We start from the raw sequence: 22,252 nt of genomic DNA on the forward strand, positions 1-22,252 counted from the left end.
TCATTCCTCTGTAGAACTGAATTAGAATGAGTGGTTTTTGAATGCTGTGCATGCACACAAAGTGCAGAATCACTGAACCGGTTGTTAAACCAATTGCAGCCCACCCCTGCTGGGAGGGCTTCAGGACAGCCCCCTGCTTTGCATAGCCATTTCAACGAAAGCCCCTTGCTACTAAAAACAGGGGAGTCTTTGTTGCCAATTCAGAGGCAAGGATTCTGCTCCTCGTTGGCACCGATTGGTCTTCAGGAGTGGAGCAGAAAGGAAAGACTGGGAATTATTTCAGTTTTGCATTTCACGCAATGCATCCCCAGTGGTCCCCCCACACTCCCCAATGAAAAATATATATTAGATGCAATATTAAAGAGGAGGAGGAGGAAAAAGCCAGCAAGAACCACAGAGCGTTAGAATAGCAGAAGAAATATAGAGGAATCGCCCTAATGAGTTTGGCAGTCTCGGGCTTTGCGTCCAGGCAGCAACGAGGCATGGAAGGGAGCGCCAGAGAAATCCAAGAATTGCAGAAAGTAAGATTGACTGATGAAAGCAGGAAGCCAAAACCAACGGTTTCCAGCAAGCGATTCGGCTCAGAGGAAGCAAGAACGAAAATATTTGCAAGCTTGTAGAATTCCCCATTTTTAATAGCGTAGAAGAAGTGAAGCCTGCCCCTTCCAATCCAAGCATCTCAGCTGAACTTCCTTCATCAGCTACCTGGTTCCCACTCGACTTGCCTCCATCTGTCTGTCCTTCGCTTCGGTGGTGACTAGCATGCTGTTTTCCCTTGACTGATGAAGAACTAGCTCTCCCTGGCCTTTCTGTTCTGTCCCAGGCTTCCCAAGAGCATGAAACAAACTCCTGGTCCCAACAAAAAACCCTTTTATTTATTAATTCTGCTCATTCACATCCAGCAAAGTCTTTCAAAGGAGGATTTACAGTCACAGACCTTATTTGGCTTGGAGAGCTACCAGGCCGATATTTGCAAAACCTGGCCAGGAGTCTTGGAGAGTCACAAGCCAATTAAGCGAAGTAATTGTCTCCTGCAAACTCCACTCCCCTTTCACTCCTCTTTTATTTCTTCTGGAAGGTGCCATTCATCGCCCATCTGTGGTCTTACTCCCAAGTCTACCCCTGTTCTTTAGCTGTCCCCTTCGTCTGGCAACTTTGTGCATGCACACACTGGGAACAGGCTCCAGCTGTTCATCTGTCACACTGATGTCTGACTCTGAAGGCAGCTGATAACTGGCATAGGACTCTGGCGTCCTCTGTGCCTCTGACACAAAGCCTTCCTCAGACTTCAGGACTGGCCCATGTTCCTTCCCAACCTCCTCACTGTCGGAATCTGCTGCCAGCTCCGCTGCTGGGCCACAACAGTTTCCAGGGCCAAATTCAGGAGAGCAGGCAGAGGGCTAAGCCTGAGACTCAAACTATAGGCTCTGCTTAGATGGGGAGAGCATTTCAGTAAAGGGGGCTGCCACTTGTCAGAAGAATAATTTGGGGTTCCTGCTGTGATCCAGACAGCTGTGAGGAAAGAAAAAAATATTTATTCCTAAAAGCAAAGAGTTTGCCTTTAGGGACAGCTGCAGAGAAATGGGGTACAACAACAGAATTTTATAGGGGAGCTTGTCCTGCTGTGTGTGTGTGTTTTTTTTTTTTGTTTGTTCTTGTGAACATGAAGTTCTGCTGGGAGAACTCATTTAATTAATTCTATTTGTGTTTACAGATCGTATCCTTTGATATGTGGATTAGGTCTGGGAAAAGTATTTGAGGTTTTGAGGAAGTTTGAATAATCCCCCCCCCATTTGCTATTTTTACTTGATTAACTTAGTTTAACTTTCAGCTTGACTGTCAATTATCTAATGGTGATGCTGACTCTCATAGTACGATCAATTCAGTTAATGTTTTAAGGGAAGATGGAAAAAGGAGAAAGACTAAAATACACTTAGATATAAAACTTCTCACACACCAAAGAGCCTGCTTTCCTAGATCTACAGATACTGCAAAATCAGGAGAGAGTGAATGGGAGGGGAAAAAAGCACACCTGAGTTTAAGGTTTTATAAGTTAACATGTTAATTCTTGTACCTGGACTCTTAGCAACATGGAAACTTTTACAGGGATAAGACCTATTGAGTTGGCATTAAGGGGCAGTAATTCTGAAGAGGATATCCAGTGACAGGAACTGTGTCTATAGAGACACGGGAAGTGACAAGAAGTGCCTATAGAAATACTTTGTTCTTCTATGCTGCGGCTTATGGTATCCCTTCTCCTGAGCACAGAAAGTGCCAACAGGCCTCGGCAGTCTACTTCCCTTGACATGCAACTGGAATGGAAGTCAGGAAAACAACAAGAAAAGTTGCAGCTCCAGGTAGGCTAAATTCCCCGACCTGCAAATTTTGCAGAACACATAACGGATCTGGAGGAATTCCAACTTTTTAAAGTAACGTTCACTCATGCTGGCATTTCATAATTACCCGTATTCTAACTCTGGCAGATTCCACTCCGGCTGGCTGCCCTGCGATAGACACCTGTGGAAAGGCGAGGACCAAAAATTAAATTCTAATAATAGCAGGAGCAGGCAGAATAGTGAATCCTTGACAGAATATCAATGCATGGCAAAGCTCTCTTGGAATTCTATTTTCTTACTCTCAAAGTCACCCCGGGGTCATCCATAGTAGCAGAGAGTAAAGAGGAAGAGAGGATGGCAGACACATTCACAGAAGACTTAAGCCTATTGCATCTCAGTTGGGCATAGAAGGAAAAATTACCTGAATACTGTATCTGGGCCTCGTTTGTGCGCCCTGCCTACACACACCTGAAAAGTTGTGGCCTCTTGAGCACTTCAACTTTGCCCTATCATTTAGAATGGCTATGGAAATTAAAAAAAAGTTTTGAGATTATTTGCTCTGCACAAATCTACAGGAAACAAAGTTTTTTAGGACTTAATATATTCATCAGACAAAGGGTTTGTTTGAGAGAAAAAACTGTGCAACCAAAACCAATCACATATGCTACACGTTTTGATGGACCTGGCGTTACTGATGTTCCCAGAGTTATTGTGCACAGAATGACAAGGGGAGTTGAAGCAAGGACAAAATAAAGTCAGTGATTGGACAAAACCGCACAACAAAACACAATTTGGTTTCAAGAACCTTTTACAATACAATACAATAGCAGAGTTGGAAGGGAGCGTGGAGGTCTTCTAGTCCAACCCCCTGCCTAGGCAGGAAACCCTATACCGTTTCAGACAAATGGCTATCCAACATCTTCTTAAAGACTTCCAGTGTTGGGGCATTCACAACTTCTGGAGGCAAGCTCTTCCACTGATTAATTGTTCTAACTGTCAGGAAATTTCTCCTCTGTTCTAATTTGCTTCTCTCCTTGATTAGTTTCCACCCATTGCTTCTTGTTCTACCCTCAGGTGCTTTGGAGAATAGTTTGACTCCCTCTTCTTTGTGGCAACCTCTGAGATATTGGAACACTGCTATCATGTCTCCCCTAGTCCTTCTTTTCATTAAACTAGACATACCCAGTTCCTGCAACCATTCTTCATATGTTTTAGTCTCCAGTCCCCTAATCATCTTTGTTGCTCTTCTCTGCACTCTTTCTAGAGTCTCCACATTTTTTTACATCATGAAGACCAAAACTGAATGCAGGATTCCAAGTGTGGCCTTACCAAGGCATTATAAAGTGGTATTAACACTTCACTTTTAAAACGATACTGCTGTGTCCTTCTAAAGGACAGGCATGATGCAAAATTGACAACTTATTTGAGTGCACAAAGAGGAGGACAAATACACCCAGGATAAGCATCTCTAGTGCTCCACAAGGCTTAATTTCAGTAAGAAAAACTCCAAAGATGCTTTTTCTGGGTAACGGCTTTTCTTAGGAAAAGCATGCAATTGTGCACATATACAATATATTGCCTCTTGCTCCGCTTCCTCCTCCACCACCACCACCAAATGCAAAACGAACACAAAGTGTGAAAGCGTTACCCTCCCAAGGGACGTGGGCTAAATGCTTTTCCACAAAAAGTCCTAGGAGACAATTCCGTCTTCATCAGAGTTGGTGCACGGTCTCGGGGCTCAAAAGAAACTGAGAGGATACTTACTTGATTGCTTTTTTCCGCTTGGTTGTTTCGATTAGAGTCTGGAAAATGGATGTGGCAGCCTGTTACTTCCATCACTTTTTTAATATTATTCCCTCCTTTGCCAATGACGTGAGAATGCTCAGTGTGAGATACGTCCATCTTCAGAGTGACTCGGTTGCTCTGAAAATCAAAATCAGGATATTCTTTATTTCACTCTTCTGGGAGAGAATACATTTCATCTTTACAAAGCTATTGACATTCAGGCCTTGGTTTCCAATCTAAACCCATTTTTCTGGTGAGATTTCATTTGGTCCATTTCAAATCACCTTTCCTGAGTTAGAAAAAGTTAGGGTTTATTTTAAAATGAAAAAGTGGAAATATTTTGTACAAACTAAAAGGAACATTTTTATTGTGGCCATGCTCTCTATCTCAGCGGTCTACAACCTTTCCATCTTGGCACGAGAAGAGCGTGTGAGCGACAGGCATATGCATGCACGCCCATCACTTTTGTGAACGGACCTTTGTGTAAGCGCACAAGTGCCCTCTGCTCATGCAAATACAGTTTCACACTCACACTTGCTCATCATCATCACAATTGGAAGTTCTTATGCGCATGCTTGCCCATTGCTCATGCAGCCTGTTTCTAAAACCTAGAATTCTAGCTTAAAGATGAGTACCGTGTTTCTTGAACTATAAGACGCACCGGAGTATAAGACGTACCAAGATTTTGAAGAGGTATTTTTTTTAAAAAAAGGTTTTGCCCTCCCCGCCCCTCAGAGCACTTTGCAGGCCTCCCAAACACTCTGCATGCTTCGTTTTTGTGAAAAAAGGGATGTGCAGGGTGGGATTTTGGGAGGCCAAAAATGCTGTATTCAATGTATAAGACACACCCAGATTTTCACACTCTTTTTTTGCGGGGGAAAGGTGCGTCTTATACTCCGGAAAATACAGTAGTTAAATTTTTAACTTACTTTTGTATCCAAGACAGACATGATCTTTTCCTTAGCTTCTTTAACATTCTCCCTTTTTCCAGAGACTTTGATGTGAGGATCTTAAATGAAAAAGATTAATTACTTTGTAGCAAGGCGAAATATCTGAACAAGTCACCCAATCTTTCTAACACAAGCAAGCATCCCTACTTCTGCTTTTCATACATATTCTATTAGGTAGGTTATACAAGAGGCACGTTGTATATTTCCTGGAGAAACCCTCAAAGCTGTTGCAGCTTCATCGTGAATTAATTTATGGCAGACACATTAACTTCCAAAAGTTTGAGATGGACTAGAGAACCTGTCGGTCTGTTAAAAAAAAATCCATTACACTGAAAAGAGGTTCTGGGCTATATATTAACTCTGCTGGAATGTAATACAACGTACTGCTGAATATACTGCTTTAAACTTAATGTAAATCGTTCTAAAGGGACACAGTGGCTTCTGACCTTGTCGATCAGAAAGTCACCTGTTCAAATCCCTAGCGCCACGTAACGGAGTGAGCTCCTGTTACTTGTCCCAGCTTCTGCCAACCTAGCAGTTTAAAAGCATGCAAAAAATGCAAGTAGGAACCACCTTTGGTGGGAAGGTATCAGCACTTTGTGCACCTTCGGCATTTAGTCATGCCGGCCACATGACCATGGAGATGTCTTTGGACAGCGCTGGCTCTTCAGCTTTGAAACGGAGATGAGCATCACCCCCTAGAGTCAGGAACGACTTGCACGTATGTGCAAGGGGAACCTTTATCTTTACTTTTAAATCTTTCTAAACTTGACTGTAAAAATATGATTTCTGTAACAGAGTTGTCGAAGTATGGAATGCTCTACCTGATTCAGTTGTTTTAGCTACACATTTTCACAGTTCCAGTCGCAAATTCACTTCCGTGGACCTTACTTCATACTTAAGTGGTCAGTAGAGGGGATGTGGATAAGTGCACTAACGTGCCTATCATCCCTGTCACTGTATTTTTACTCTTTTATTCTTGTTCTAGTTTTTGTATGACAAATTCTAATAAATAAAATAAATAAATACCAAGTTCTACATGCAATCACAGAAATGTGAAGTTTATTTTCTTTCATCAGCGTAAATGCCCAGTCAGTTTTCAAGTAGCTATCATCATCATCATCATCATCATCATCATCATCATCATCATCATCACCACCACCACCACCACCACCATCAATGCCTACATCAGGGGTGTCAAACTCAATTTCATTATGGGCCGCATCAGGGTTGTCTTGGACCTCAGGGGATGGGTGGACATGGGTGTGGTCAGCTCGATGTCACTTGTGTTAGGGGCACCTGTGGTGGCCAAGTGATAAGGCAGAATTTCCCTCAGACCCTTCCACATTTTCATTATAATCTCCTTCATTCTCTTCTTTTTCCTTCTCTCTTCCTTCTCCTTTCTTCTTTTTCCCCTCTTTCCTTCTTTTTTCCTTTCTTGCTCTCTTTCTTTCTTTTTCTTTCTCCTTTCCTGTCCCTTCTTGCATGCTCAAATGCAAAAGGGAAACATGTCTCCATTTATTTTGTTTTTAGTTTGTTTTGATAGCCCGCTGTTAGAGAAAAAATGGGGCCTCAGAAAGGCACCACGGGCCGGTCCTTTGCTGTTTCCAGGGCAGCCTGTGGGCCGGATCCAAGCACTGCATGGGCCAAATCTGGCCCATGGGCCTTGAGTTTGACAACCCTGGCCTACATGGGCAAATCCATGCACTTCTCTTGACAACACTTTCTGACATTGCTTGCCTTTGCTTTCTTCTTCCTGGGGCGGAGTGTGTGTGTGACCAGCCCAAGGTTTCCCCAGCTGGCTTGATGCCTAAGAGGTACTGCAACTCCACAACTCCACATTTCTAGCCAGGTGCCTTTAGCAACTGCGACTCTCAATTCTCAGCTAGATTTTTTTTTTAAAGATTTTTTTTATTTTTCCCATTCAGATACATTTGCAAATATACATTCTTTTAAGTGCTGTTAACATTTATCTATTAACCATTTATGTTTATCACTATCTTCTTACAAATATATAAAATACAATTTGGGTCACTTTCTTGCCACCCCATGTCTCCATCTTATTCTGCGACAACCTTGCTCCTTCCATCTTCTCAGCCTCCTTTCTCTGCCTTCTTCTTTCCTCCTCTCCCTCCTCTTTTCTTCTTCCCCTCTTTCCCCCCACTCCTCCTCTCTTCTCCTCCTTTTTACCCTCTCCTCCTCCTAATTCCCCACCCTTATTTTCTCTGTTTTACCCTTTCTTCCTTTCCCTCGTCCTCCCTCCTTTCCATTGTTTACCTTTGCTTATTTACTTTATCTGATGGGTTCTCGGGTGGTGGTTCAGCAATCCCAATTTTATCTTTTCATACTAATAATTTTCTCTGTTTACATTTGACTTCTAATATTAAATCCACTTGTACCATTTTTTTTAATTTGCATACTTTTATTTTAATACTTTCTTATCTCCCCCCTCCCCCCATTTAATAGTGTGTCATCTGGCTTCTTTATTTTATGCTTTGTTCCTTTCTCTTTCTATTTGTATCTCTTTTCTAACCAATCGTAAAATTGCCCTGATGTCCTGCAGTACATTGATTCCTCTTTGTCCTTTATTCTCAATGTTAACCTGCTAATTTCTGCACAATCTAATATCTTCTTTGTTATCTCTCCTTCTGATGGGATTCTAGCTGCTTTCCATTTTTGTGCAAATACAATTCTAGCTGCTGTTATTGTATGTGCAATCAAATATGTTTTCCTCTTTGCTATATTTCTTCAGCCAGATTTATTCATCCCCATATTTATGAATAGCCTGCCTGTCCCCATGTAATATTTCTGACAGAAAAATAAGTCTGACGGGGCATTTTATGAAGAACTCTGAAAAATATTTTTCTTTGCTGAATGCCAAAGATGGAAAAAAATCTATATAGGTAGTCCTCGATTTACGACAGTTCACTTACTGACCAAAGTTACAGCAGAAAAAAAGTGACATGACTATTTTTCACCTTTGCAACCATTGACCCCATTGTCAAATGATCAAAATTTGGATGCTTGTCAACTGACTCATATTTATGACAGTTGTAGCATCCCGGAGTCACATGATCACTTTTTGCAACCTTCGGACAAACAAAGTCAAGGGGGAAGCCGGATTCACTTAACATCCATGTTACTAACTTAGCAGCTGCAATGATTCACTTAACAACTGTGACAAGAAATTTCATAAAACGGGACAAAATTTACTTAACAAATATCTCACTTAGCAACAAAAATTTTGGGCTCAATTGTGGTCGTAAGTCCAGGACTACCTGTACTCCTGATACTACAGAACTGATGCCAGGTAAGTGCTCTTCATAGACAGTTGAAATTGGGGTGCATTTTCTGTTAAGATACAGCCTATTGTGCCTTAAAATGGCTTCTACTGCAAAGCGCAGTGGAGTTTCCATGATAACGGCTTCACAGCCTCCCGCTGGTAAGGGGGAAAATCCAACATTAGAAATAATCCTGTATTAGACAGGATTATGATAAATAAATACCCAGGCAATGCTGGGTTATCAGCTAGTATTTTCTAAAAATGAAAAGGTGGGGCAATATGTTTCTATAGACTTAATTTTAAGGACTGGATTAAGAAGTTATATTAATATTACGCGGGACATGCTGAATGAGGGATGCCCTTTGGTTGACCTAGTGAGTCAAAAGTCTGCCTTTGTTTAGAAATAAAATCCAATTTTCCCTGCATTCAAGGTAAAGGCAAAAGGCAAAAATCAGCCTATGGGAAATTGTGTTAAAACCTTTTTCCTGATCAGGTCCATACAGATGCAGGAACTTTCCTCAGCTGAGTTCATCTCTAGATGCCAACTCAATCAAGGACTTGTGTTCCTTTCCAGCCACCAACCCTGCCCTCTCTGTTTCTAACAGGGGTGTCAAACTCAAGGCCTGCAGCCCATATCCAGTCCTTAGGGTGCTTAGATTTGGCCCACAGAACCTGCCTGGAAATAGTGAAGGACCGGCCCACAGTGCCTTTGCTAGCAAAAATGAGGTGTGGGGGCTGCATGCGCACCACCCCCCTTGTCTGTTTTGGCCAGCAGAGTGTTGCAGGAGGCCATACAGGCCAAAATGGAGAGAGGTGTGCATGCAGGCTCTCCGCACCCTGTTTTGGCAAGCAGAGTGCTGCGGGAAGCGTCCATCCCATCTGCTGTCTGTCCCAACTCCCCCTTCCCTTAGCCGCCTGTGGAGGACAGCTCTCAAACAAATCCAGTTTGGCACTCCTGGTTTGTAATCTTAATGAGTGCATCCTGTTTGGCATAGTTTTAAGACTTTCTTTGTATTGACTGCTTAGTGACACAAACAACGTAGCCTACTCTGGAACCCTGCTCGATCGAGTGATGGGATGAAGGGGCTCCAGTAATTTATCTTCTGATGGCCCCGGTTTTGTCTCGCTCTGCGGATGTGGCACTAAAATCTTTTGTAACCAGAAGGACCAGGAAGGACAGAGCACCATCTGCTGTTGTTACACATCACCAGCAAGTAGCTGGATGATTTCTGTACAGCCAGCTCCTCTTCTGAAAGGAGAACAGCTTTGCACCCATGGGGACACTGATGCCGTGGATTTTGACAAAGGGCATTGTTGCAACAGACTGGGGTCTCTTTTGCTAGCGTTCCAGGCAAGATCTCAAGAGCTTCACAACAGGGAATCTTTGGAAACCGGCTCCTGGTGTGCAACAGTGCCCTCATCTCAGTGCAACGTGACGTCCTCGAAATTATGAAATCATACAACACACACACACACATACAATTTTCTTTCTCTATGTCATCTGAATCCCTCCTACGAGGGTTGTAAGGAGTGGTAGAAAAACAGAAGTCGTGTCCTGGCTGATGGGGGAAAAGAGACGCTCAAACCACCTTGTGTTTTCTTTGGCTGTGATGACTCAGCAAGTGATGGGATTCCAGGCAATGGTGGCTTATTAAATAAACCAGGCAAAGCTTCACACGGTGGCCAAAATGACCACCTATCACAGATCTTTTCACAGTAGATTTTCCACACTGAACAGAGGCTGCTTTGAACCCTGTAATTCTACAGAATTCATGTTACGAATAGAATTTGACCCACCATAATTAGAAGCCGGACCAAGAGGAAAAAGTCCAGATAGTTCACAAAGAGCCGAGGTGGCACAGTGGTTAGAGTGCAATACTGCAGGCTAATCCAGCTGATGGCTAGCTGCAGTTTAGCAGTTCAAATCTCACCGGCTCAAGGTTGACTCAGCCTTCCATCCTTCCAAGGTGGTTAAAATGAGGACCCAGATTATTGGGGGCAAGAGGCTGACTCTTTAAACTACTTAGAGAGGGCTGTAAAAGCACTATGAAGCGGTATATAAGTCTAAGTGCTATTGCTATGATACAATCCGAAAGCTGGAAGGGACCTTGAAGGTCTTCTAGTCCACCCCCCCTGCCCAAGGCAGGAATCCTTATTGCATCCCAAACAAGGATTTGTATATACTGTTCCTTCCTCAACCAGATAATTGAGTTATCTGTCAGGTATTCCATTTTTCCTCTAGGAAGCTGGAATAATGTTAAATGAAACCATTTTGGGACAGACTGGTCAGAATTAAACTGAAACCTCCTTTCAGACTTCAAGAAAAACTTATTCTCTGAATGAAATGATCTTGTTGCGGTACTTATACCATCCTGTGAGAAAGGTCATTTTTACCATGATTTTGGTAAAAAATATATATCGATAGATGGAAATAAAAATGATTACTATGTGAATATTCAATACTGCCAAATGTAGAAAGATTTCTTTTTGTAGCACGATGAATGAAGATTATACTGAGCTGTATTTTATTTTAAACTGTTTGTATGTTGCATTTTAAATTGTTTACTCCATTACACTAAGAGCAAATTTTGCTGGAGTAAATCGAGCTAAACAAATCCAGCTAAGTGCACTCACAACTTGCTTATTTTACCCGTGCAAAGCAAAGGTGGAAAGCAGATGGTCTAAACACTGAAGGCTACAAACACTGGATCATTGTGGTTAAGAAGGTCAGAGAAAACTAGAATGCTCAAAATGCAGTAGAGTGGTGCAGCTGACAGACATTAAGAGGTTTAAAAATTAAGTGCACAGTGGGGGTGAGGCATGACACAGCTCTTGGCTCCAAATCCCATCACTCGCAACTACTCAGACACCAACTCATCAGACACCAACTCATCGGGGAACTATTAAATGCCAATCACTGTCTCGGTAAAGTGAATTTGGATCCCATAAAGCAAGCCAAACATCTCGGAGCAGCTAATAACACTGGAGACAAGTGCATGTGGAAAAACAACACATTTTAAAATTGTGATGCATCAGAAACTTCCCTACATCAATGCATGTAAAGAAGATCAAGGTGGAGATTTTAACTGCAATCCTGATTTAAATTGCTACATCCCATTTTCCCCAGAGCTGGACAGAAGGATCTAGGACTCCCCAAATGTTGATTTGCAGCACTGAGCACATCTTCCATGAAGCCGTTTGAGCTGAGGACTCTAAGAAGCCCAAATGAGGTTCACTTGGACAATCACCTCACTCCACAATATCAGCTCTGGATATTATTTGCCTTCTGATTTTGTTAATCTCTAAGGTAATCTTTAAAAGGACTTCAGTACTCTGTCTCCCTGAAAATAAGATAGGGTCTTATTTTCTTTTGATCCTCGAAATTGGCCTTATTTTGGGGGAGGACTTATTTTTGAGGTGCAGGAGGCCCCTTAACTCGGCCTGCGGCCTAGCTGATCCAGAGAGAGGCTGTTTCTGGCACACACTTGCCAGCCATAGTGTCACTGCGCCTGTTGCTCTTTTTGCGGCCGCTACTAAGAGAGGAGACACAGTAGTTAAGGTTTGTAGGAGGGGGCTTCCAGGAGGCTGTTCTGCGTGGATGGCAGGTGCATGTGGGGCACATAGGGCATGTTCCCCCCCCAGGAAATGGTGGGGACCGGCTGTGCATGCATTTAAATATCTTCGGGAGAAGCCTTAATTTAGTGCATGAGCTCAAAAGCCCAGTTGGGCTTATTATCCAGGGAGGTCTTATTTTGGGGAAAATGGGGGGGTATGTACATCAAAAAAATTTTTAAATGGCCATGTTTCCCCAAAAATAAGACTGGGTCTTATTTTCTTTTGGGCCCCAAAATAAGTACTAGGGCTTATTTTGAGGGGTGTCTTATTTTTCCCCATGTACGGGAGGCCCACTTCTTCTGCTTGCTCGCAGAAGGGCAGGAGGCCACATGGCATGCCAGTGCCACCACCAGAAGGGACGGGATGGAGCTGCCCCATGTGCCCCACACTGGCTTACCTCAGGGCCCTGCAGTCAAGGCACCCATGCTCCGACACCTGCCTCACCTCACAGTGGCGGCTCTGGCAGCCCCATCCAGCAGGGCCCTGAGTGGCCACCAGCCCACTTCTGCTTGCTCACAGCTGCAATAGAGCAGGAGGCCAAGTGATATTCCAGGACTGTAGCCATGAGGTGAGGTGTGGGTGGACCTGCCCCAAAGACCCCGCATTGGTTTACCTCAGGGCCCTGCAGCCAAGCCATCCAATCTCCAACACCTACCTCGTGTCATGGCCACAACACCAGTACAACACTCGTCCTCCTGCTCCATTGTGGCCGCAAGCAAGCAGAAGTGGGCACCGATCAAGTTTACACATGGGTACTGGTGTTGCTGCCATGAGGTAGCTGTTGAGGTGTGGATGGCATAGCTGCAGAGGACCTGAGGTAAGCCAGTGTGGGGCACATGGGCAGCTCCATCACCAGCCCACCTCGCCTTGTGGCTGTGGCACTGCGAGCAACCAGATAGAATGGGCGGGCAGCCAGCTGCACAGGCTCTTAAGTAGGACTTATTTGCAGGTAGGCGGGTAGGGCTTATATTAGATGCACACTTTAAAAACATGCTAGGGCTTATTTTCAGGATAGATCTTATTTTCAGGGAAACAGGGTATATGCCAAACTCTCATTTTTCTTTTCTTTTCACCAATCTTGCTGAAGAAAACTAGATGAGAGTCGTGTTTGGAAATGACTTCTTTTAACAGGCTATATTATAGTTTCAAATTAGGCTATGATTGAGAACAGTTCTGTTCTGTGCCCTCCACTCTATTTTTAGCCTTGTGTCATTGCTCTGGTGTTAACCTCATCAAAACATGTCAATAAGTAGGGCAGAAATTACTGAATCCAACGCCTATCCTGAATAATTTGCAGTGACCAGACAGAAGAACTTTAAACTCTGCATTCTGCAAGTAATTCACAACCCAAGCATGAACAAAATGACAAAAAAAAATGAAAGCATCATTATACTTATCATAAGTATATGTTTATGTAAGTTTTCTTTAAACTGCAAAACCTCAGAAGGGCAAAAATGCATTTATTATACTAGAGAAACAGAAGAAAAACATAAAACTGGACAGATACCTTGGAATAAACAAGCATTATGCTGTCTCTCTTTTTTTAAAAAAAAAATATCGGTGACGAAATCCAGGATTTTTTCTTGCAACTTTTCTCAACCGGAAGTTCAGTAATTACAAAACCCCTGCAAATAAATCTTAATCAGATGTACTGAGTAGTACAACCATGTTCTTAGGTGGCATGCTACCAAAAAGCATTTCCGTCTGATCCATTGAAATCCATAAAAATGAGGAAGCATGAAATGACTTTCTTAAAAGATTCCAAGAAAATTCAAAAGTTAACCTGACATAATTTTAAAAAATGGCATAAGGATTTAATGATTGGTAAAACCTGTTGAATGGTTTTTATCTTCACATTGAATGAACATTTAAAAAAAGTGGGGGAACAGTTTGGACTGTTTGAATCCAAATTTCTCTGGACATTCATCCATAATTAATAGCACTCTCTCTGCAGCTGGAGATGTTGTTCTATGGCAATGAAGTGTTTATAAGTAGTGTGAGTGGCTGTAATAAAACCTGAGTTTGAAAACATCAGCGAACAGGGTACAAGTTATTGGGAAAATAGAAAACGTTGGCTTAATACTGTTACTTTGACAAGAACAAAAACTGCCCTAGTACTATAAAGGACTTTGAAAATCACTTAAATATGAGTCAGCCATATGCGACAGCAGCCAAAAAAGCTAATACAATCCTTGGTTGTATAAAGAAAAGCATAGAATCAAAATAACGTGAAGTATTAGTACCACTTTATAAAACCTTAGTAAGACCACAACTGGAATACTGCATGGTACCACATTACAAAACAAAAGATGTTCAGATTTTGGAAAAGTGCAGAGAAGAGCAACTGATTAAAGGCCTAGAGACTAAAACACATGAAGAACAATTGCAGGATTTGTCTAGTCTAGAGAAAAGAAGGACTAGGGGTGACATGATAGCAGTATTCCAGTATTTGAGGGGCTGCCACAAAGAAAAGGGAGTCAACTTATTTTCCAAAGTACCAGAAGATAAGATGACAAACAATGGATGGGAACAAATCAGGGAGAGAAGGAACTTGGAATTAAGGAGAAACTTCAGTGAGGACAATTAACCAGTGGAACAACTTGCCTTCAGAAGTTGTGGGTGCTCCATCACTGGAGGTTTTTAAGAAGAGACTGGACAGCCCCTTGTCTAAAATTGTCACGTAAAATGTCTCCTGCTGGAGCAGGGGGTTGGACTAGAAGACTCCAAGGTCCATCCCATCCCATCCCATTCTTTGTAGAGAACATGTCTACCTGCTCCCGAATAGTTTCAGTCTAACTTATGCCAAACTGGGAATCCTCCAGATCAGGGGTGAAATTCAGCAGGTCCTGACCGGTTCTGGAGAACCGGTAGTGGAAAATTTGAGTAGTTTGGAGAACGGGCAAATACTGCCTCTGGCTGGCCCCCGAGTGGGGTGGGAATGGAGATTTTGCAGTATCCTTCCCATGCCTGCCTACCAAGCCGTGCCCACAGAACCGGTAGTAAAACATTTTGAATTTAACCACTCCTCCGGATGTGTGAACAATTCTCAGAATCTTCACTCTGCAGGATCATTGCTAAGAATTCTGGGAGTTGAAGTCCATACGCCCGAACAGCACCAAGTTTTGGAAAAGCTTTTGTAGTGACCAGTATAGTCTAATCATTCTTTTTTAAAAAAAAGCTGTAAATGTAGCATTACAAGAAGGAGCAAATTTTCTTCACAAAATAGACCCAATTGCTACATTACCCTTTGAAAAGGAAATCAAAACAGAGTTTTGCTACAGTATGTGAGCACAACTCAACACATAGTACCCCTCAACTTCTTATCAACGTTTATTGTACTTTTTTTTTAATGAAGCATTCCATTGGAAACATTCAGTTCTGTTTCTAAAGGCTTTGGCAAATGTTGCAACCAGCTAGCAGCCAAATACCTTAATATACTGTATTTGTTCCAAGAGATTTATTACTTTTTGGCTCAACAAATTTAAGATCCTCCAGTAAATGTGGATGACAACAACGGCTGCAGCCATTACGTTAAATTGCCTCGAGGCATAGTGCAGGACTTTTTCCATAAACCAATTTATTAGAATTAAACTATTTAGTGCTTGGAGAAACAGAGCAAGTTCTTAAACTTTCCTTCCTGTATCCAGAAGAAAAATCATAGCATTTGAGGTTTGCATATATTAAAAAAAACAATGCTTTTGTAAAAGCAACATTAATGGAGGGTTTAAAGCATGTTCCACAATGGTTTCTTTAATTGTGCAAAAAGAAATGGGCCAGTTTATTGAAAAATAGAATCATAGTTCTTTTTTGGTATTCATAGCTTGGTGATCTCCAATCAGTTTATGCTCAAAAATGAGAACTGCTCTTAATAAGATCCCTTTGGTTTCAACTTGACTCCCAGATAGAACCTGGAAGAAATATAGGATTTTATCAGCAGTGTCACAGAATTGATTTTTACTGCCCCTTTCCAAATATTTTTTGACATTGTGGGCTTGCCTACAGCCCTGATGGACAAGCATATTCCCGCCAATGCTGGGCTGTGTGAGCCCAATTGAACAAAGTTAGTTGGGCTTAAGCTTCTCTTTTGGATACTGAAGTTACGAGCTAAACATTTTTGAGGGTTGGTTGTTTTTTTGCTACAGCTGCAATATCTTATTACAGGAGAAATCAAGTTCAAAACCATCAATTTTTATTGAATTAGTGACTCCCTCAAATTACAGGCCTAGTACATTAATGAACTTCTGTTATTGAAAACTGCATAGATTTTTTTTAAAAAAATGATTTGTGCAGGAAACTCTAACCACAGAAATTGGCTTAGTGTTTTTAAGAAAACAAACATTTTAAAGCATTTAATAAAAACAGGCACTTTGCCTAACTCAAGCTTGGAGCATGTTTACTTCAACTTATAGATTGTAAGGACAGTTTATTTACATACCTGCACACAATTTTTTTTATCTTGCATTTCTCAACTAGAAGAGGCTTCACTGAATAATGCCCTCTTACTCTGACTGATCATCTTGAAAGTGAAATTCATATTAATAACAAAAGATAGATTTGCAATTGCCACCGTTTAAATTAATTGGTTTAAAAAAATTCTTGGTTTGAATCACAACAGATGCAAAATTACTTTGCTGTATATTGTCAACTGCTTTCTTAATATGAGCCAGCTTATCACCGGGATGGGAAAAAGAGAGTCAAAACAGACTCACAAGTACTGATTTTAAAAACTTGAAGACTTAGTTTATGTGCTTTGTTGTTTTAGAAGTCTTAAGACACACTTCCCTTTTCTTTTCATTTTAAAACTTCTCAACCATGATGCTAGGTAACTGGAATTTTCAGAGCTCTTTTGTGTATCAGCCGAATGACCGGTTTAACATAAGCAGCCAAGGCATTCTGAAAGGTGACCAACACTTAATTGGAAAGGTCAAAGCTAAATTATTCCATGGTTACATGTCCACATAAACGTACACTGGAAAGCAAAGATCTAGATGAGCACTGAGCTAAGTGAATAGGATGGAATTTAATAGGGAGAAATGCTAGCATCAGGATAAGAAAATGGTAACACACAAGTCTAAGATGATATATAAAAAAGATGTTGAGACTCTAGAAAAAGTGCAGATAAGAGCAACCAGGATGACTAGGGGACAGGAGGCTAAAACATATGAAGAACGGTTGCGGGAACTGGGCATGGCTAGTCTAGTGAAGAGAAGGACCAGGGGAGACATGAGCAGTCTCCTAATATTTGAGGGGCTGCCACAGAGAGGAAGGGGTCAAGCTATTCTCCAAAGCCTCTAAAGGCCAGACAAGGAATAATGGATGGAAACTGAACAAGGAGAGAGATTCAACCTGGAAATAAGGAGGAATTTTCTGACAGTGAGAATAATCAACCCATGGAAGAGAAGTTGCCTTCAGAGGTTGTGGGAGTTTCCTCAATGGACGCTTTCAAGAATAGCAATAGCAATAGCAGTAGACTTATATACCGCTTCATAGGCCTTTCAGGCCTCTCTAAGCGGTTTACAGAGAGTCAGCATATTGCCCCCAACAATCTGGGTCCTCATTTTACCCACCTCGGAAGGATGGAAGGCTGAGTCAACCCTGAGCCGGTGAGATTTGAACCGCTGACCTGCTGATCTAGCAGTAGCCTGCAGTGCTGCTTTTAACCACTGCGCCACCTTGGCAGAAGAGACTGGCCTGCCCTCTGTCAGAAAGGGTGTAGGGCCTCCTGCTTGGGGGGGGGGGTTGGACTACATGACCTACAAAGTCCCTTCTAATTCTGTTAATCTCTAATCTATATGAGGTAGACCTGGCTTGCCAGTAGGACACCTGAAAGGGATCTGGAAGTTCCTTGTCAGTGACATGAGCCAGGTATACTAAAAAAAAAACCTGATATCCAAGTGATGTGAGATAGTTTTTCTATTACGGCCTATTATTATCACACTTCAGAGCAAGTTCAGAGGATATCACCCCATTCAGATGGGAAAGGATCTGAAATCCAAATCCTTTAAGGAACAGTTGAAGAATCTGGTTGTGTTAGCCTTCAGAAATGAGGGCTTTGGAGAGATTCATAGTAGTCTTCAGATATCTTAAAGAATGCCACAGAGAAGTCATGGGTTTATTCTACTGCACTAGTGGAAAGAACTAAAATCAGTGGGTGAATCCTGTAAGGAAGGAGATTCAGAGTAGACATGGGGAAAAAACTTTGAATAGGCTGACACCTGATGAGTCTTCCCTCCCTAATGGTTTTCAATTGAAGTTGGATAGCTACCTGTGTGGAATGTTATAGCAGATCTTGCACTAACTGGGTTTTTAGCTTAGGATCCCCTCAACTCTATGATTCCCTGAGAGCCATCAAACAGAATAAAAGAATTGGAAGGGACCTTGGAGGTCTTCTAGTCCAACCCCCTTATACTATTCTAGACAAATGGCTGCCAAACTCTTCTTGAAAAGCTTCAGTGATGGAGCACCCACGAAAGCTGTTCCACTGGTTGATAGTTCAGGAAGTTTCTCCTTCATTCTGGGTTAATTCTTGCCTTGATTAGTTTTTTGCTCCTTATCCTGCCCTCGTGTGCTTTGGAGAATAGCTTGACTCCCTCTTCTTTGTGGCAGCCTCTTAAATATTGGAAGATTGCTATCATGTCCCTCCTAGTCCTTCTCTTCATTAAACTAGACATACAAACGATAAACCTATCTGTCAAATAATACACATATGTATCTATATACAATTTCTCATTAGCACTGAAACATGCATAACTGAAATGGGATGAGCATTCCTTGCCTAGCCTGCAACTGGCAAAGGAGACTCATGCAGGACCTCGGGGTTGCAACTGAGGCCCAGATGCTTCAGATCAAGATGACAGATGCACAGTCTGCGGCCAGACTAGGTCTGCAGTTTAATTTGATCATGGAGTCCCTCTGCCTGTCCTCTTCCTCTCCCACGTTCTTGGCAGACCCTAAGCATGAGGTAAGAGCTCTAGAAGAATTTCTTTCCCTTCTCTTGGGGGAAGAGAAGAAGCTGCCCCTCTGGACAACTTAAAGCTACAGCTCCTGTCAACACAACGTGCAGTGTTCCTCTTTTCTAGTTTTGACACCTCGAATGTTTCCTGTGGGGTGTTATTTTGCTTAATAGTTTTTACTTCACCCCATACCTGCCAAACATCATCTGTGCCATTCAGGAGTTCGGCATGCCTGAAATAGTTCTCTTTATATTGCAACAGTGATAAAATGGGGAAGGAAAGAGGGATTTTTGATAGCATTGCACCACGGATTCCAGTCCATCAGAATGCACATGATAAATTGCATTTATCTTCTGTTTCATAGCGTTCCTAGACTTTTTGACACCACAACTCGTATCCATTCAGAACCAGAATCCTGCATCCTACATAAACACATTTAACAAAACGTCATACAATATTATTGCTAATTGTAGACAGAAAGTTCCATTCTTTGCCATGAGGGACTACTTTGTATTATAAATCAAACATCTAAGACTGTGATTTAAGCAACAGCACATTAAATCTCCAAAGGCAACCACAGTAAACAGATGTCATTCCTGGTCCTTACTGGCCGAGACAGAAATTCGTCCCTTAGACAAGCACAGAAACATAAAAACCAGATTAAATTGAATTATTTATCTATCAGAGATCTGAGTACATATGATGTGAAACGAAATACGTTCTTTGAACTTTTCATCAAAACTTTCCAAAAAGATGCTTCAGAAGGCTTCCCCGGAACACTGTAACGCTTCAAAGCCTCCGTTGAGCCCTGCTTCCAAATCTGTCTCTTCCATCTTTCAGCCTCAAACCTCAGGAATATTATAGTTAATAACATCCTCTCTTGTTTTGCGTGCTTATTTTATTATAGTTATTTTTTTAAAACTGTGAACAGTTTTGTATGTGTTTATTGGTTCTCAAATTAAATGTTGTATGCCACCCAGAATCACTTCCTAAGGTAAAGGTAAAGGTTGTCCCTCGCACATATGAGCTAATTGTTCCCGACTCTAGAGGGCGGTGCTCATCTCCGTTTCAAAGCTGAAGAGGCAGCGCTGTCTGAAGACATCTCCGTGGTCATGTGAGCGGCATGACTAAATGCTGAAAGTTCACGGAGCACCATTACCTTCACACCAAAGGTGGTCTCTATTTTTCTACTTGCATTTTTAACGTGCTTTCAAACTGCTAAGTTGGCAGAAGGTAGGACAAGTAATGGGAGCTCACTCCATTACGCGGCGCTAGGGATTCGAACCGCCAAATTGCGGGCCTTTCTGATCGACAAGCTCAGCGTCTTAGCCACTGCGTCCCAAGCTTGTTTTAGGACAGCCTAAAGTGACTGCCACCCAAAAAGATTTCTGTTTCAAGCTGTATTACTCTACTGAGAGAAGAGGGTTATTATGGACTGACCACTTCTTGCTTATGAGTGACGTTTCACTTCCACCTCAGAAAGAGTGGGAAGGCCAAAAACTGTTGGCATGGCCAACAGACACAGGGGGGAAAATGTTCTCTTGCTGTAGATGGGCACGTTGCATTGGAGGCATAGATACAAGAAGGCTGGATTCTTTTCATGGTTTAAAACGAAGCCCAAGCCAGAGATCGTGAGAGGACAGCCCTCTCCTCAGAATCATCCAATATGGGACTATTTCAAAGATGGAGACGTTCACATAAGCAGAGAACAAGAAACAGATGTGCATCAATATAAACCAAAAATGATTTAACTTCTAGAATCACAGCCAGAAAAACCCTGGCAACTGGCTTCGCAGTTGCATTGCCTACAATATAGATTTCTGGACCTAAAGCTTGGCTTGTACTCCTGATTATGATGTTTGGAGAGAACTAGGGTTCTAGAGGCTGTGACAGTTTCAGATCAGCTAGCAACTATTAAGCCTATTTCTTCCTAATTAACCACAATCCAATCCATCATTGATTACATCCAGACACTTTTCTTCCATTGTTTCAGTGCTGAGATTATTCCTGCCGCATCCGTTCATCCTCCTTTGGCGGCTCCTTCGATCTAGTCACAGCTTGGCAAACGCCACGCCTCAGGAGCTACTGTCTACAATTTCTCCAAGACGTTAACAGAGCTACCTAATTTTATTTATTGCTGCAGTTATTCCATATCCATCACCCTGACTTGTTTCAGAAAAGCGGAGATAACTGCAGTGTACTTCACTGTAGGATTTGGCCAGCCCCCCTTTCAGCTCAGCTTCCTCAAAAGGACACCCCTAGAGGGATACAATTAGAGGACATTTCAAAGAAAAGAAGGGCAATAAATAAATAAGGACATTTGAACACAAAAAGCGATTTGAGTAGCTTAAAGAAAGTAAAGCCATTGGAAAATACATAGAAAAACACAAGAAAGTGTGTAAGATGTTGAGACTCAAGAGGGCAGAGAAAAGTAACAAGAATGATTAAGAGACTGGAGGCTAAAACGTACAAGAAACGGCTACAGGAATTGGGTATGTCTAATCTAAACGGACTAGGGGGAGACAAGATAACAGTGTGCCAATATTTGAGAAAGACCCTTTTTGCACCCAAAGGCAAGATGAGAAACAATGGGTGGAAACTAAGCAAGGAGAGAAGCAATCTAAAAACAAGGAGACATTTCTAGACAGTGAGATCAATCAACTAATAGAACATCTTAACTCCAGACGTTATGGGTGCTCCATCACTGGAGGTTTTCAAGAAAAGACTAGACAGCCATTTGTCTGAAATAGTCTAGGGCACCACTCTAGGAGGAGACTCTATAGTGGGGAACTGGATTTTCGGTCAGTAGAGAAAAAGGTCAGCCACACTAGGAGGAGACTCTATGGTAGGGGAACCAGACTTCTGGTTGGTTCCAAACTTGAACAGGGGACTTCCAGCTAGGACCTTTGTGGCTCTTTGAGTGTTTAAGGTTGCTAACCCCTGGACTAGATGACCTCCGAGGTCCCTTCCAGGTCTATTGTTCTAAGTCTCAACCACTGAGTGGAATGCCTATGTTAACCCCTAAGCCCAATCTTAGAGATCTTAAGTTAAACTGGGCAGTTTTGCCTACGTAGTGAGGAAATCAATGTGAATGCACATGAAATCAGCATGAGTGAGGATTATGCCTTGACTACAAACAAAATCTGGACGGAAACATTTTTGTTTTGAAAGAGGTAAATCGGGGATATCTTGGGGATATCCCATGTATCGTTCTCAAGCGCAGAACAAATACAAAAGCATTTTCTGAAAATGAAAAAAAAAAAACACTGTTTATTTCTCACGTGGACATGCACACCACCCTATGTTTCTTGGTCAGAGTGAATGTCTTAA

General features: G+C 42.1%; 1 protein-coding gene across 1 annotated transcript in view; it reads right to left on the bottom strand.

Annotated features, from left to right (window-relative positions):
- BICC1 (BicC family RNA binding protein 1) overlaps positions 1-22,252 on the bottom strand; it is a 121,660-nt gene that overhangs the window by 31,195 nt on the left and 68,213 nt on the right. The window contains exons 4-6 of the mRNA XM_087702626.1: positions 5,051-5,130; positions 4,101-4,259; positions 2,464-2,517 (exon numbers count right to left, since the gene is read on the bottom strand). Coding sequence (XP_087558752.1) covers positions 2,464-2,517; positions 4,101-4,259; positions 5,051-5,130 — 293 coding nt within the window. The remainder of the gene's footprint in view (positions 1-2,463; positions 2,518-4,100; positions 4,260-5,050; positions 5,131-22,252) is intronic.

This window comes from Thamnophis sirtalis, unplaced genomic scaffold (genome assembly GCF_051295495.1).
Source record: "Thamnophis sirtalis isolate CommonGarterSnake01/CBP01778 unplaced genomic scaffold, rThaSir2_p1.2 scaffold_15, whole genome shotgun sequence".
Classification (NCBI taxonomy): domain Eukaryota; kingdom Metazoa; phylum Chordata; class Lepidosauria; order Squamata; family Natricidae; genus Thamnophis; species Thamnophis sirtalis.